The 15,811-nt window shown below is 47.1% G+C and overlaps 1 protein-coding gene across 3 annotated transcripts; it reads right to left on the bottom strand.

Moving 5' to 3' along the window:
• Positions 1-157: 157 nt before the first annotated feature.
• Positions 158-10,344, bottom strand: LOC131811632 (glutathione S-transferase theta-1). Of its 3 annotated transcripts, none has more exons than XM_059140314.1 (5): positions 10,072-10,344; positions 9,167-9,186; positions 8,599-8,673; positions 821-997; positions 158-629 (listed from the first exon to the last, which is right to left on the bottom strand). In XM_059140314.1, exons 1-5 carry the CDS (start codon positions 10,265-10,267, stop codon positions 435-437), a joined length of 663 nt encoding a protein of 220 aa, XP_058996297.1. In that variant the 5' UTR covers positions 10,268-10,344; the 3' UTR covers positions 158-434. The 3 variants fall into 3 exon arrangements, with proteins under 3 accessions (XP_058996297.1, XP_058996296.1, XP_058996295.1); XM_059140313.1 differs by lacking the exon at positions 9,167-9,186 and adding an exon at positions 6,020-6,170 and having other exon boundaries at positions 8,599-8,686; positions 10,156-10,344; XM_059140312.1 differs by lacking the exons at positions 821-997; positions 9,167-9,186 and adding an exon at positions 6,020-6,170 and having other exon boundaries at positions 8,599-8,686; positions 10,156-10,338.
• Between the last annotated feature and the right edge of the window lie 5,467 nt (positions 10,345-15,811).

Here is a 15,811-nt window from a genome sequence, read left to right as displayed (position 1 = left end):
TTTCTCTGAGAATTAGAAGAGTAAAGGGCATTTGTTAATTTCACTCTTGGCAACCATCATGGGGAAGCTGACCCACAGGGCCTCAGAAAAGGGCTTGTCTTTCTGATAGAGACCAAGACCAGGGCCAAGTCAGGTAAAAGAAATCACACATCTGGGCTAGAAGAGTAGGCTCAGGCTTAGCCCAGGTTTATTTCCCAAACTGAAAATGAAATGCAGTGATTAAAGGAGATGAGATCTGGCTATTCCATTCTCACTGTGGCTTTTAGGCAGCTGTGCAAGATAGTGTGGGTGTAGGGGTCTAACCATGGGAGCATAGGTGCAGTGGCACTCGGGCAAATCACTATAGCCCTCTGAACCTACTTCCCATCGGACATTGGAAATGAAGGTGCTTTGTGAACTGCCAAGGGCAAACTGCAGGGACGGGGCTTCCTGACTCAACCAATCATGGCCAGTACCGCAGGCATCAGCTTCTGCTTTACAGTGGGGTCTGCAGGTGGGGACTCCTTGGCCTTCATGATGACCTCATGGGCCTCCTGGAAGAGATCCTCTCCCACTGCTGCCTCTACACGCTGGCGCCATGCAGCCAGCTTGGGTCGACCTTCGAAGACTTGGCAGCCAGCACCCACAGGCTGCAGGGAGAAAGGAAACAGGATGCGGGTGGAAGGTAAGGTCTTCTGCCTGGTTTGGGGGTCCCAGAGCCCCAGAAGAGGTTTCCACACATAAGCATGGACCATAACCAGGTGGGGGCAGTGTGAGCAAGACTTCAGCGACTACCCAGGGCCCTCCCCGCCTAGCAAGCCACCGTATCCATAGCACTCACATGCATCAGCTCTGTGATGGCTACCAGATCAGCCAATGAGATGTGGGGCCCGATGAGAAAGGCCTTGTTCTGGAGGAACTTGTCCTCAAGCAACTGCACGGTCACATCCAACTCGGCTAGCGTGGCTGCCAGCATCTCAGGAGACACTGGCTCACCCAGGAAAACAGGGAACATCACCTGGGAGGCAGGGAGGCATGGTAGACAGTTAGGGGCCAGCCCAGCCTCAGAGGCAGGAAGGCAAGTGTGCCTTCCCCACCCCAGTTTGAGCTGCTTTCTGGTTCTATACACCTGTCTTTGAAGGCTGGGTGGGGCCTGCAGGGAAATTCCCAAAGGACCACTGTTTCCAGAAATATCCCAGAAATATTCCTGCTTCTGTGATCTCTGATGGCTGAGCCTCAGGGGGCATCTGACAGGACTCAAACCCCTTTGAGAATGACTCAGGGGGTACTTGAACAATGAATTTCATACTTTGGAAGTAGGCGGCTAGCCTAGGGACAGTCTATGTTATAACCTCTTTCCCCTGAATGTAAAGTCAGTACCGCTTACTGGATAAATAATTAGGATGGGCTTACAAGGTTTCCACTCTGCCACTTAAAAAGCAAGTGGCCTAAAATAAAATACCTAAACCCTCTGAGCCTCAATTATCTCATCTATATTATAGGAATAATAGTACATGACTCTCTTCTAAATGGAAAAGTGGGACAGTCAGTGAGAGGGACAGTCAGTTGCCTGAGATGGCACAGCCAAGAAAGACTAAGCCAAGAGTATAATGGACATTTTCTGACAGCGACCTACCAGGAACTAAGGAAGAAGGCTAGGAAAGGGTAGTGTCCAGGATCTGGGAGGAAGGTGTTTTAGGGGGAAGCATCAACAGCATCATGGCTGGCAGAGCTATAGGGAGATACAGTGGATGAGGAGCAAGGGAAGAATGCTTCATGCTTCGTTTCGTTAAGTTGCTTGGGGGAGCCTGGAACTCAGGTCAACATGACTAGGATTGTACATGAGCCCTGGCTTCAGGCTTCAGTTTCCTTCCCCATACAAGGTAGACAGAATCAGCAGTCTCTCACTGGTGCGCTGGAGGCCAGCCCTGAGCTAATGGCATTCCTTTGACTACAGAGTTTTTTAAGAATATGGATCAGGGGTGCCTGGGTGTCTCAGTCAGTTAAATGTCCAACTCTTCTTTTTTTTTTTCTTTTTTCTTTTTTTTTTTTGTTTTTTGTTTTTTGTTTTTAATTTGACAGAGATCACAAGTAGTCAGAGAGGCAGGCACAGAGAGGGGGGGAAACAGGCTCCCTGCTGAGCAGAGAGCCTGATGTGGGGCTTGATCCCAGGACCTTGAGATCATGGCCTGAACTGAAAGCAGAGGTTTGAGCCCACTGAGTCACCCAGGTGCCCCTAAATGTCCAACTCTTGATCTCATCATAGGATGAGCTTGGGTCATCATCATAGGATCATGGGACTGAGCCCCACATCAGGCTGCACATTAGGCATGGAGACTGCTTAGGATTCTTTCTCTCTCTGTGTCCCTCCCCTCCCCCACTCTCTCTCTCTCTCTAAAAGAAATAAAAACAAAAATTAAAATTAAAATATGGATCAGTTGCTGAGATTTTAAAATGGGGGCATTTCATATATAAGAGTCCAGATTTCCAGCTTTTTTTTTTTTTTTTAAGATTTTACTTATTTAAGACAGACAAAGAGCAAGCACAAGTGGGTAGAGGGGCATCGGGGAAGCAGACTCCCTGCTGAGCAGGGAGCCCAACACAGGGCTTTATCCTAATCCCAGTATCCTGGGATCATGACCTGAGCCAAAGGCAGAGGTTTAACCAACAGCGTATCAGGTGCCCCTCTAGCTTCTTTTCCATATAAAGGGTGCTGGCCACAGGATATGCCTGCTCAGTATCTAAGGCTGATGCTCAGGAGAAGCCACTGCATCAGGAGGGCACAATGAACTCTCAATTTGCACAACCCCAGCTAGCCCTCCTCCCTCATTTTTTATTGATTCACCCCTGCCAGAGATTATCTACCATTTCCCTTCTGTTTCAATTTGGTTGATCCAAAATTCGCAGGGTTTGGAAGAGCGGTTTTGTTCCTCTTTACATGTAACAGATCATACTAGGATAATAAGTACATTGCAATTTATTTATATAATGAATTACTGTAGAGTAGTTAAAATGGATAAATTAGATCCACCCACAGCAATATAGAAAAATGCACAATGCAGAGCGATATGAGAGCATTTATATAAAATTTTAAACATGCAAAGCAAAACTTTATTTTGCTTATGATGACAACTAAGTGTAATAATGTATAAAATCGTAAACTGGAAGGACTCCCACTGGACCCCAGAGCAGAACGGCCTTTCAGGAAGGAGTGAGGGCAAGGGAGAGGTCTTTTGAACGTTTGTCCTCTATTTCTGTTTTATATAAGAAATGACAGGAAACAGAGAAATAAAGCTCATAACCCACAATTAGCAATACACTTTATTGTTTTTTTTAAAAGATTTTATTTATTTATTTGATTGAGAGAGAGAGCGTGAGGCAGGGGAAGGAGAGGGAGAAGCAGACTGCCCACTGAGCAGGGAGCATGATGTAGGGCTCAATCCCAGGTCCCTGGGATCATGACCTGAGCCAAAGACAGGTGCTTAACTGACTGAGCCACCCAGGCGCCCCTATCCATATACTTTAAAAAATGAGGAATCTTGCTTCTGATTAGGACATCAATGTCAAAAACCATAGCTCCCATCATTAACAAGGGTGGAAAGAAAATAATCTTATCTTTCCTTAAAGCCATCAAAGGTTATAGAACTTTTAAAAATAGAAAATAAAAAACAAAAAAATGAAAAAGAAAAAAAGCCTAAACCTATGCTATCTGATATGGTAGCTGCTAGTGAGCTCTTAAAATATGGCTAGTCCTAGCTGAGTTGTGAGGTATACGCATAACACACATGGGATTCTGAAGACTTAGTACAAGAAAAGAATGCAAAATAGTGCATTAATGATTTTTCTACCGATTACATGTTAACTATAATTTTTTTATTTTTAATTGTGGTAAGAAATGCTTAATAAAATTTCCCAACTTAACCATTTTTAAGTGTACAGTTTCATGGCACTAAGCACATTCACACTCTTGTACAACCATCATTGCTGAGATAGTCTAGGGAAAGCAAGAGGGACTTACTTAATTCCTGTGAAAGTCCCTGGTCTAAGACAAGGGTTAAAAGTTTCCAGGGTGCCTGGGTGGCTCAGTGGGTTAAGCCTCTGCCTTCGGCTCAGGTCATGATCTCAGGGTCCTGGGATCAAGCCCCGATCTCAGGGTCCTCATCAGGGAGCCTGCTTCCCCTTCTCTCTGCCTGCCTCTCTTCCTATTGTGAACTAACTCTCTCTGTCAAATAAATAAATAAAATCTTTTAAAAAATGGCCATAAGTTTAGAGACAAACACCTTCTTCTGGGAAAGAGAATGAATGAGAGGTAAGAGCCATGAGGCAGTAATTGTTGTCTGGGCAAAATTAGAAGTAACAATTTAAAGCCTGCTTGCACAAGTATTTCTATTTTCCAGGAGCCCTAAAAGAATGTTGACCATAGGGGCGCCTGGGTGGCTCAGTGGGTTAGAGCCTCTGCCTTCGGCTCGGGTCGTGATCTCAGAGTCCTGGGATCGAGCCCCACGTCGGGCTCTCTGCTCTGCGGGGAGCCTGCTTCCTCCTCTCTCTCTGCCTACCTCTCTGCCTACCTGTGATCTCTGTCTGTCAAATAAATAAATAAAATCTTTAAAAAAAAAAAAGAATGTTGACCATAAAGAAAAGTATCTTGTGATTGTCTTGTGTCCACTAAAAAGTGATGCCCACTAGATAATGACCATGGGACTGAAGGATGCTTCCCCACTTCCAGCCCCTCACCCTTCGGAAAAGGGCCTTTCTAAGCCTCCTACGGTAGGGAGGGTGTAGCGACATTCCTCTTTCTTGCTGGCCCCCTTTTATACAAGCTATCTCTAATAAACTCCACCTGTTTTCTTTCTCTGAAGTTCCATGCTCATTTCTGTGACTCAGGAACCTAGACTCAGGGGTCGGGTAAAGGCACCATCCATCTCCAGATGGTTCATCTGGTTCATCATTCATCATCCCAAACTGAAACTCTGTCCCCATTAAACAACTTCCCATTCCCTCCTCCCCTGACCCCTCACAGCCATCCTTCTACTTTTTTGTCTTTATGAACAGAATCGGAATTTCATGTAACTGGAACCATACAGGGGCACTTGTCTGGCTCAGACGGAAGAGCATGTGACTCTTTTTTTTTTTCTTTAAGATTTTATTTATTTGACACATAGAGGGGGAGAGAGAGAGAGCAAGAGAGCACAAGCAGGGGGAGTGGCAGTCAGAGAGAAGGGGAGAAGCAGGCTCCCTGCTGAGCAAGGGGCTTAATCCCAGGACCCCAGGGATCATGACTGAGCCACCCATATGCCTCTCTACCTTTTGTTGAACATAATGCCTAGCATACTATAAGACATGCAAAAAAAAGAAGACACTGTGACCCATAATCAGGAGGATAAAAATGGCCAAGAGAAATAGACCCACAAGGGACAAAGTTATGAAAATTAGCTGCAAAGACTTTAAAGTAACTATTATAAATATTTCCAAGAATTTAGAAGAAAAGATGGACTAAATGGGTAAACAGATGGTGCATTTCAGCACAGAAAAGGAGATTTAAAAAAGAAGCAAATGGAATTTCTAGAACTGAAAAATACATGTTGTTACAGAACCTGGATTGGGTCCTGACGGAAGAACCATCCGGCGATCTTTTGGAAACTTTGGAGGATCAGAGTTTATTTAACACCTACTGGCTCGGAGGAGAGTGATCTCCAAAGGTCTGAGCCCTGAGCACAGACAAAAGGGGTAATTTATAACCTTCTATTTCTGCATACTTGGTACTTTTGGGGCATGCACGGAAGCAGGGCAGAGAGAAGACCCAAGAAGAGCCCTGGGCCAGTGGCTGGGACTCCTTTGCTGACTCAGCTGATCACCTTAGAACACAGATTTTCCCTTACCAAAGTCTCAAATGAAGACTGTCTTAGATGGGTTTAATAGCAACGTGGGCACAACAGAAGAAGGAATTATCGAGTCAAAGTTAGGTCAACAGAGACTATCCAAACAGAAAAGAATGAGATGGTGCTTTCGCCCCTTTGGGGCGATGCTCTCAGGGCCTCACCTTGTGCCACAGGGCCCGGAGGCAGCTTCTCCGCAGGGTCGTGTGCTGCCATGCCAGATACTCATCCACAAGGGCGCGGGCCTGTACATCTTGGGGGTACCAGTGTTCAGGGACTTCATACTTCCGGGTCAGGTAGAGCAGGATGGCCACACTGAAGGGGAGGGAGGACATGATGGGTGGAGGAGGGGCTTAATCAAATTCCCTTCTTTAATATTCCTGACAATGTGCCAAGGTCTTTGCCTCATTCTCCAGAGAAGGAAGTCGGGCTTAGAACACTGACGGGACTTGCCCTGGCACAGAGCCCTTGGTGGCAGGTCTAAGAGTCTTTTTTTTTTTTTTTTTTAAGATTTTTTTTTTTTTAAGAGATTATATTTATTTATTTATTTGTCAGAGAGAGTGAGAGAGAGAGAGAGCACAGGCAGGCAGAGTGGCAGCAGAGGCAGAGGGAGAAGCAGGCGCCCCGCTGAGCAAGGAGCCCGATATGGGACTCGATCCCAGGATGCTGGGATCATGACCTGAGCCGAAGGTAGCTGCTTAACCAACTGAGCCACCCGGGTGTCCCAGGACTAAGAGTCTTTCTGAGACTAACACCCAAGCTCATCCTAGCACTGGGCAAAAGCCCATAGCAGAGTATCCTGCCAAGAGAATCCTGTTCAGAGTCAGTCTCTGATCAGAGGGCCAGAAGGCTTCCTGGAGGAGATGCCATCAAAGCTAATGCTTAAAGCTCAGTTCTTTCCAGTCTGCATCCATTCTCATCCTCTGGCACCCAGACCAGCCTCAGATGGCCTGACTGCTCAAAAAGGCTTTCCTGTCATTCCTTTGTCCTCCCTAAAGCACCCTGTAGGAAACACTGGGGCTGCTGCAGGATCATGGAACAGGAGAACAGACCAGACGCCTGGAGCTCTCCTCCTGCCCTAGGCCATGAGGGCTACCATGGTGTTGGGACAGGCATGGATCTGGAAGGGCCCTGAGATGCATGAATTTGGAGCCATAAGAAAGCTTTCAGGAGGGGCGCCTGGGTGGCTCAGTGGGTTAAAGCCTCTGCTTTCAGCTCAGGTCATGATCCCAGGGTCCTGGGATCGAGTCCCACATCGGACTCTCTGCTCAGTGGGGAACCTGCTTCCCCCTCTCTCTCTCTGCCTGCCTCTCTGCCTCCTTGTGATCTCTCTGTCTGTGTGAAATAAATATATACAGTCTTTAAAAAAAAAAAAAAAAAAGAAATAAAGCTTTCAGGAACTTGGGTTACTCCAAGGGTTGTGCCAGTAAGGGCAGAAAACCTCCCTTTCCTATTAGGAATCCTGTATCCACATCTTGGCTTAACAACTCACTTGTCTGTACAAGATATCCTGGAGCTCTTTTTCCTCCCAGCTAATTGTTCAAACCACCTCTGGGGACAGCTGCAGGTCCCGGGGAGTCACAGACCTCTTGACGGTGAGAAAAGACACAGAGAAATGCAGAAACCGCACGATGCCCCTGGCAGGCACCATGGGTGCTCAACACTGGGTGACACAAGGACCCAGGACAACAGAGAGCAGCAGAAAGAAGAAAATGACACTGACATAATGTCAGGAATTCTCGGGGGGGGGGGAATGCATCCATTTCACCATTCCAGAGATGAGTTCAAAAGCTTCAAGTTCTCCTTGGGTTTTTTTTTTTTTTTTTAAAGATTTTATTTATTTATTTGACAGAGAGAGATCACAAGTAAGCAGAGAGGCAGGCAGAGAGAGGAGGAAGCAGGCTCCTGGCTGAGCAGAAAGCCCGATGCGGGGCTCGATCCCAGGACCCTGGGATCATACCTGAGCCGAAGGCAGAGGCATTAACCCACTGAGCCACCCAGGCGCCCCTCAAGTTCTCCTTGTTATGGGAGGGGTGACATAGGTGATAAAAAGGAGCAGAGTGGGGGCTGGGGGTGGGTGGGTGTGAACTTCCTTAAAGAGGTTTCCACTTCTTGGGATCTGTTGGGATGTAAAACACCCACATGACTCACAGTCCTCCCTTGGGGGAGACCTACCCAAGGAGGCTGCAGCCCAGACTTGGAGTCACTGGGTAGACCAGAGGCCCATGGGCCATCTCAAGCCAGAGCACCGTCCCTTCCCTGTCCTACGCCCCTGCCCTGGGGTACTCTCACCAACAAACACAGGATGGGTACAGAAGTAAAATATGCTTACTTGTCCAAGCATTCCTGTGAACTGGACCAGCAGGTAGGCCTGGGTCTGGGTTCCAAACCTGACTCTCTATGGGATGTTAGGCTAAGGACCCTTCACCTCTGAGGAGTTTAGATTTTTTTGTCTCTAAAATAGAGCGTTAAAGGGCACCTGGGCAGCTCAGTCAGTTAAGCGGCCGACTCTTGGTTTCGCTCAGATCATGATCTCAGTGTCCTGGGATCTAGCCCTGTGTGGAGCTCTGAGCTCTGTGGGGAGTCTGCCCGTGGACTCTCTCTTTCCCTCTCCCTCTGCCCTTCACTCTGCTCACTCAAGTTCTCTCTCTTTAACATAAATAAGTCAATAAAATAAGTAAATAAAATAAATGGACCAGATGGTTCCAGTGAGTTCTGGTGGCAGCCCCAGTGTCCCAGTTACCTCTCGGCCAAGGTGAAGTCTCCATCCTTCAAAGCAGGCACCTTCTTCAGGGGGTTCACCCGGGCAAAGGCATCGCTGAGATGCTGGCCTGCAGAGAGCCCATCACGGTGGGTGAGGAAGGAAACACTGAGCCCTGCAAGGCCTGTGCCCACTCCCTATTAAACCCAGGCCGCAATTCCATGGTTCTTTCCATGGTTCCAATTGCAGCCCCCAGGTGCTCTCCTGCGTGGCAAAGGCTAGTGAGGGCCACTTGGGTAGGGGCAGGACCAAATGTTGCAAAATGGACCTCGAGAGCCCCAGTCATGCCAAGTCCCACTGGGCACAAGCGCCACCCACAGCCCAAGGGGCAAGATGTGATGCTTCAGCTGGGCCTTCACATGCACCCCACCCACCACCTCTACACCATCCCTAGCCTCATAAGTTCACATTCAGGGTGCCCCAGGCTGCCAGAGTGAGGTGGCTAGTTACCCGAATAGAGCTCTGATTCCTTATAGTGCCCCTTTCCTTGTGGACTCTAAGGTAAGGTCACCAAACACAGAGAAGTGGCTTTCTCCCAGTATCTATTTACTTGCAAACAACTTCTTCCAGCTCCTCTGTGTCCCCTTGTTCACCCTGCCCTAGGCCACTGGGCTAGAGCTGGCCCTGCCTTTAGGATCTGCTGGAGCTGGAACAGTCACACTTTTGTCCCACCCACAACCCCTAAAAGATGCAGCCTCATGTCTCCTGGGCCTCTGGCCTCTGCTTCAGTTTGTGTGAGTGGCTCCTACTCCTGCAGATGCTGTCAGAGAGAAGCTTCTAAAGAGCATGTAAACTTATCATCCACCATCCTGCTCAACAGTCTTCAGTGGCTCCCCATTACCCCAGGATCAGGCGGAAGCTCCTCGAAGCCATACATGATTGCCTTAACACTCTAGCCTCAACATACCCACTGTCCTCCCTTCTCCCTCCCTTCACACTGTGACTTTACTAGACACACCTGCCCTGCTCTCCTAGTGAAACCCACCGCTCTGCACCCTTTATTTAACAGCCTGGCTGGGATGTTCCTTTGTCCCCATGCCCTGTCCCCTGTACACAGCAGAGATGACCCCTGGGGAGGACAAGTGGGAAATCTCCCCAGCAGACTGGAAGAAGATGAAGAATTCAGGCAGAGGGACAGGCCAGTTCAAAGGCATGAAGGCAGGCAAGGGCGTGACAAACCGTGGTGGTAAAGTGATGGGGGTGGGGGTGGGGGGGTGGAGGCTCAGCCAAGCAGAGTTACCCCATCTGCCCACCAAGCAATACCTCCATTCTGCTTCCCTCAGCTGTGTCCTTGGAGCCTTGGGAGCCTACCAGAAACACAAACCCTCCAGCTCAGGAGTGCAGGGCTCAACATGTTCCAGCAGCCTCCAGGCAGTCTCCCTTCAAGCCCCCAGCATGGTGGGGGGAGCCCAAGGCACAAGAAGGCAGAGAACAAGGGAAAGCAGAAGGCAACGCCCAAGAAGTAGGGACAGAAGGGAGCCCCCAATGCAGATGGGGCCGATGCATAGCTCCCCATCCCAAACCCAAGCCTGGGCCCACCTTTGAGCAGGTCCACCGGGCGCAGCTCGAAGGGAATGCGGTTCTTCTTGGCAAAGATGTAGACGGCGCGGCAGGGCTGGGACAACAAGTCCAGGTAAAGCTCCAGCCCCATGGCGGCCAGACCAACACACCCGAGCGCAGCTAGGAACACACTCTGTCCTGGGGCCACGCCCCACCAGCCTCCACTCCCGGTTGGGTAGCTCCGGGCATCCACTCCGGGCTCCGGGCTCCGGGCACCGGGACTTTGGTCCAATCGCTGGAGCCACCAAGGGCGTGTCTGAGGGGTTGGGACCAAGAGCGCGGAGCCGAACAGGCGGGCCGGTGACGCGTAGGTCTCCCATCCAAGGGTCCCGCGGAGGTCCCCAGTCCTTCGTGACAACCTTATTTTATGCTGTCTTCAAGGTTCATCCACGTTGTCGCTGTCAAAATTTCCTATCATCTCCATTTTAGAGATGTCGAGATTGAGGCAATAAGTGATCATGGACCCAGGAAGTTTGGCTCCAGAGTCCAGGTTCCCAAGAATACTCCAGAGATCGTGATACCTGAACAGACCTTGAGGGCAGTATGCTGAGTGAGCTAGGTCCAACAGGAAAAGACAAATACGGTGTAATCACATTTATTTATGAAATCTAAAAAAAAAAAAAAAAAAGCCAAACTCATAAGTAGAATGGTAGTTACCAAAGACTGGGTGGTGGGGAGACTGGAAAAATGGGTAAGAGTACAAACTTGCAACAAGAGATAAAGAAGTTGTGGAGATCTATCACAATAATGATTATTGGTCAACAACGTAAGTTGTCAACAATATAGACAACAATTGTAGTACAATTTCAAAGTTGCTAAGAGGCTAATCTTAATTATTCTCCGTACAAAAAAAGAAATGGTAATTAGGTGACATAATAGACAGTTAGCTCATGTTACAACATATAAATGTATCAAATCAACAGTGTCCACAGTGTCAATTATATCTCAACAATAAATAGGTAGGTAGATAGATAAAGTAATGGGGAGGCTAGAGAGCTACAGGGCCTTTACAAGTCATCATGCCCGGATTCACCTGCTAAGCCCTAATTTCAGGCCTGTTCCTTACAGCCCGGGTATCCCCCAAAGCATGCCACCTCACTGGTGAAATGGCATCAGTGTCATTTCCTAACATAAGTCCAACTGAAAATGCATCCACAAGAACGTAATATTTTCTACACAGTAAGAAAGCTCTTTGCAAAGAAAGCAAATGTTGGTAATAATGATTCTCAACTGAAAAAAAAAAAATTTAATGAAGGACAAGAGCTTCAGATGTTGAAGTTTGAAAAAGGGGCTAGACCCTCAGAGGAGGTCAGTTACTTGATCCCCACTTCCCGCTGACCCCCAGGAGGAGGGCATTCCCCCAGGAGGAGCTGGGCCAGGTCCTGTCTAGGGCTCAGCCTCAATCTTGAAGGCTCAAAACCTAATTTGGTCCATATTCCAGGATTAATATTTTTCTTAGGATCTGAGTCACATACTCAACTCACAAGAGAATGAGGGACTTATTATTTTATGGAAAAAGAGATCAAGGCCCTTTAGACAGAATGCTCCCAACCAATGCTCAGAGCAGTCTCGGAAGTGCAATCTCCCAGCAAACCTGGGGAGGCAGAGTGTGGATGAAACAGGCCACACCACCTGCAAGGCAGCTTCCACCTGAGAGCTTTAGAGAGTTAGAAAGACCATCTGTATTCATTAATTATTTCTACATAACAAATTACCATGAACTTAATGGCTTAAAACAACACATATTTATTATCTTACAATTTCTGTGGATCAGAGGTATGGGCCTGAATTCACTGGGTCCTCAGGAAGGCTGCAATCCAAGTGCCAGCCAGGACTGGGTTCTCATCTAAGGCTCAAGTGGGGAAGGATCCACTTCCAAGTTCACTTGGGTTTTTGGCCAAATTCATTTCCTTGCCATGATAGGACTGAGGGTCCTGGCTTCTTGTGGGTCATTCTCAACTCCTTGCCCCAGGGACCTCCTAACATGGTTGCTCAGTTCTTCAAAGTCAGCATGGGAGAGAGTCTGTAGAACCAGTCTGCTAGCAAGATAGAGTCTTGTATAATGAAACATAATCTCAGAAGTGACATTCCATCACCTTTGTCACTTTCTGTGACTCAGAAGCAAGTCATGGGCCCTGGACACACTTGAGGGGAAGGAATTATAAAAAGATGTGAATATCATCTATGGTCATTGGGAGAGGTCGGTTCTTTTTTTTTTTTTTTTTTTTGAAAGATTTTATGTATTTATTTGATACAGCGAGAGAGCACAAGCAGGGGGTAACAGTAGAAGGAAAGGGAGAAACAAGCTCCCCACTGAGCAGGGAGCCCAGTACGGGACTTAAACCCAGGACCCTGAGATCATGACTTGAGCCGAAGGCAGATACTTCACCAACTGAGCCACCCAGGCACCCCGGGGGATCAGTTTAGAGTCTGTCTGCCACACCTTCCAAGGCTTCATAGGTGTGCAACCTGTGCAACTGCCCAGTCCCCCAACCCACATATAAATGGGTACCACAGTTGCTTTAATGCTCTTGCCATCTTCAATTTTTTTTTTTAAGATTTTATTTATTTATTTGACAGAGAGAAATCACAAGTAGATGGAGAGGCAGGCAGAGAGAGAGAGGGAAGCAGGCTCCCCGCCGAGCAGAGAGCCCGATGCGGGCCTTGATCCCAGGACCCTGAGATCATGACTTGAGCCGAAGGCAGCGGCTTAACCCACTGAGCCACCCAGGCACCCCGGGGGATCAGTTTAGAGTCTGTCTGCCACACCTTCCAAGGCTTCATAGGTGTGCAACCTGTGCAACTGCCCAGTCCCCCAACCCACATATAAATGGGTACCACAGTTGCTTTAATGCTCTTGCCATCTTCAATTTCTTAATAATCTTAGATCAAGGTGCCTCTCACTTTCATTTGTAGCCAGTCCTGGTCAAGGGGTCCAAAGAGCTCAGAAAGCCAGATAGGGCATTGCTCCAGGCAGTGACAGGTGCGCCTGGTGACAGGAGGGCCAGTTGCTCTCCTGAGGCATCCTACCTTCTTGACATTTAAACCACTACCATCTTTAGAAAGGAACATAGGTGCATTTAAATATCTTCAGGGAAAAAAAAATGCTTTCACGTTGAAGATTTTACATGATTTAGGTACTTGTTACTCACATTGTGGCCCTTAGAGCAGCAGTAGCAGCCTTGACCATGAGCTTGTTAGAAATTGTTGACCTTCAAAATAGAAGCTCTTTTACTAGCAAAAATTGGTTTATTCTTGAATAACAGAGAACTGCAACTCAGGACGTGCAAGCTAGGGCAAAAACTACAGGCAAATCCCACAAATGATAGGGAGGAACAGTATTTTACTAAGCAGGAAGATGTTGAGAGGGGTTGTTTTGAACGAGAGTCCAATAGAGAAAAACAAGAATTCAGGGTGGTCGGGGTCTCATTGGCTGTGTTACTGGGGTAATGGATTTCTTCCCTTCTTTTTATTTGAGAGAGAGAGACAGCGATACCAAGAGCACAAGCAGGGAGGAGAGGGAGAAGCCGGTTCCCCGCTGTGCAAGGATCCCAAAGCAGGGCTTGATCCCAGGACCCCAGGATCACCACCTGAGCTAAAGGCAGACGATTAACTGACTGAAACCCCAGGTGCCCCTGGGGTAATGAATTTCTTATAGGAGCAACACTGGACATCTTTTCCTCTTGAGGTCTGTAATTGACAATTCTCCCTATAATTGACATCAAGTGCTATGGCATGAGAGGTCCCCCCTCTGGCCTCCAGATTCCATTTTATTGATATCAGGAGACATAGATAGATATTCCATTACAGATATATAGATATTCCATTATAGATATAGTATTATGGAATATATATACACACACATACACATACACACACAGATTATTATTCAGCCTTAAAGAGAAAATAATCTGGGGCACCTGGCTGACTCAGTCAGTAAAACTCAATTTCCACACTGGCGTAGAGATGACTTAAAATAAAATCTTTAGGAACGCCTGGGTGGCTCAGTTGGCTAAACAGCTGCCTTTGGCTCAGGTCATGATCCCAGCGTCCTGGGATCGAGACCCACATCGGGCTCCTTGCTCCACAGGGAGCCTGCTTCTCCCTCTGACTCTGCCTGCCTCTCTGTCTGCCTGTGCTCGCTCTTGCTCTCTCTCTCTCTGACAAATAAATAAATAAAATCTTTAAAAAAAAAAAAAAGGCAATCTTGTCATTTGAAACAACAGGGATGAACCTGGAGGTCACTATGCTAAGTAAAACAAACTAGACACAGGTAGATGAATATTGCATAACCTCATGTGTATGTGGAATAAAAGAAAAAGAAAAGAAAAGAAACCCTTAGAAGCAGAGACTAGATGACTACCAGGGGATGGGGGGATGGGGAGCTATTGATCAAAGGGTACAAAGTTTTAGATATGCAGGACGAATAAGCTCCAGGGATCTAATGTACAGTATGGTGATTGTAGTTAACAGTACTGGATGGTACATTTGACATTTGCTAACAGGGTACACCCCCTTTGTTCTCAACCACAATGACAAAATGGCTACTATGTGAGATGGTGGATATGTTAGTTAGCTTGATTGTGGTCATCATTGCACAATATCAAAACATCACGCTGTATGCTTAAAATACATACAATTTTTTTAAAGATTTTATTTATTTATTTGACAGAGAGACACACAGCTAGGGAGGGAACACAAGCAAGGGGAGTGGGAGAGGGAGAAGCAGGCTTCCCACCAAGCAGAGCCCAATGTGGGACTCGATCCCAGGACCCTGGGATCATGACCTGAGCCGAAGGCAGACACTTAACGACTGAGCCACCCAGGCGCCCAGTACATACAATTTTTATTCATCAATTGTTCAATAAAACTAGGAAAATAAAGAAACCGGGGAGGGCAGAATTGCACTGACGTCATGCTATCAGACAGTTTTAATTTCCCACGTAGCTCTGTGAGGGAGGGTACTCGGTCTGGTCTGTCCCTCTGTTGACCCTGAACATCCTTTTATGTTCCTGATAGGGGCGGGGGTCAACTTTCAGTCTTTCACCACCAAGTGTGTTGTTAGCTGTAAGTTTTTCATAGATGCCCTTTATCAAATTGAGGAAGTTCCCTTCTACTCTTTGTTTTTTGAGAAATTCTATCTTGAGAGGGTGTTAGATTTCATCAAATGCTGTTTCTGCATCTATTAAGATAATCATGGGATTTTTGTTCTTTGTTCTATTGCCATTGTGTGTTATATTGATTGATTTTCCTATGTTGAACCACTCTTGCATTCCTGGTCACGACGGGTAATCCTTTTAATATGCCGTGGATATGATTTGCTGGTATTTTGATGAGAATCTTTGCACCTGTATGTAGAAGGGGTGTTGCCATGTAATTTTATTTTCTTGTGCTCTTTTTCTTGGCTTTGATCTCAGGGTCATACTGGCTTCTTAGTGTAATAGCACTCCAATCAGTCTTCAAGCTTATGCACTCCTTGGTTGCTGACCTAAATACCTTGATCTGTAGCAGAACTTTCCTTGAAATTTGCAGACCACTGGCCATGAGGAGTGAAGGAGCAAACTCTCCTGAAAGATAAAGCCTGACTACACTCAAAAACAGCTGCCAGTGATGCCAGCAAGTTTGTTCAGGGTCA

The sequence above is a fragment of the Mustela lutreola genome, chromosome 11 (assembly GCF_030435805.1).
Source record: "Mustela lutreola isolate mMusLut2 chromosome 11, mMusLut2.pri, whole genome shotgun sequence".
Lineage (NCBI taxonomy): Eukaryota > Metazoa > Chordata > Mammalia > Carnivora > Mustelidae > Mustela > Mustela lutreola.
Note: the sequence above shows the minus strand (reverse complement) of the source record. Positions and strands in the feature narration are given on the sequence as shown.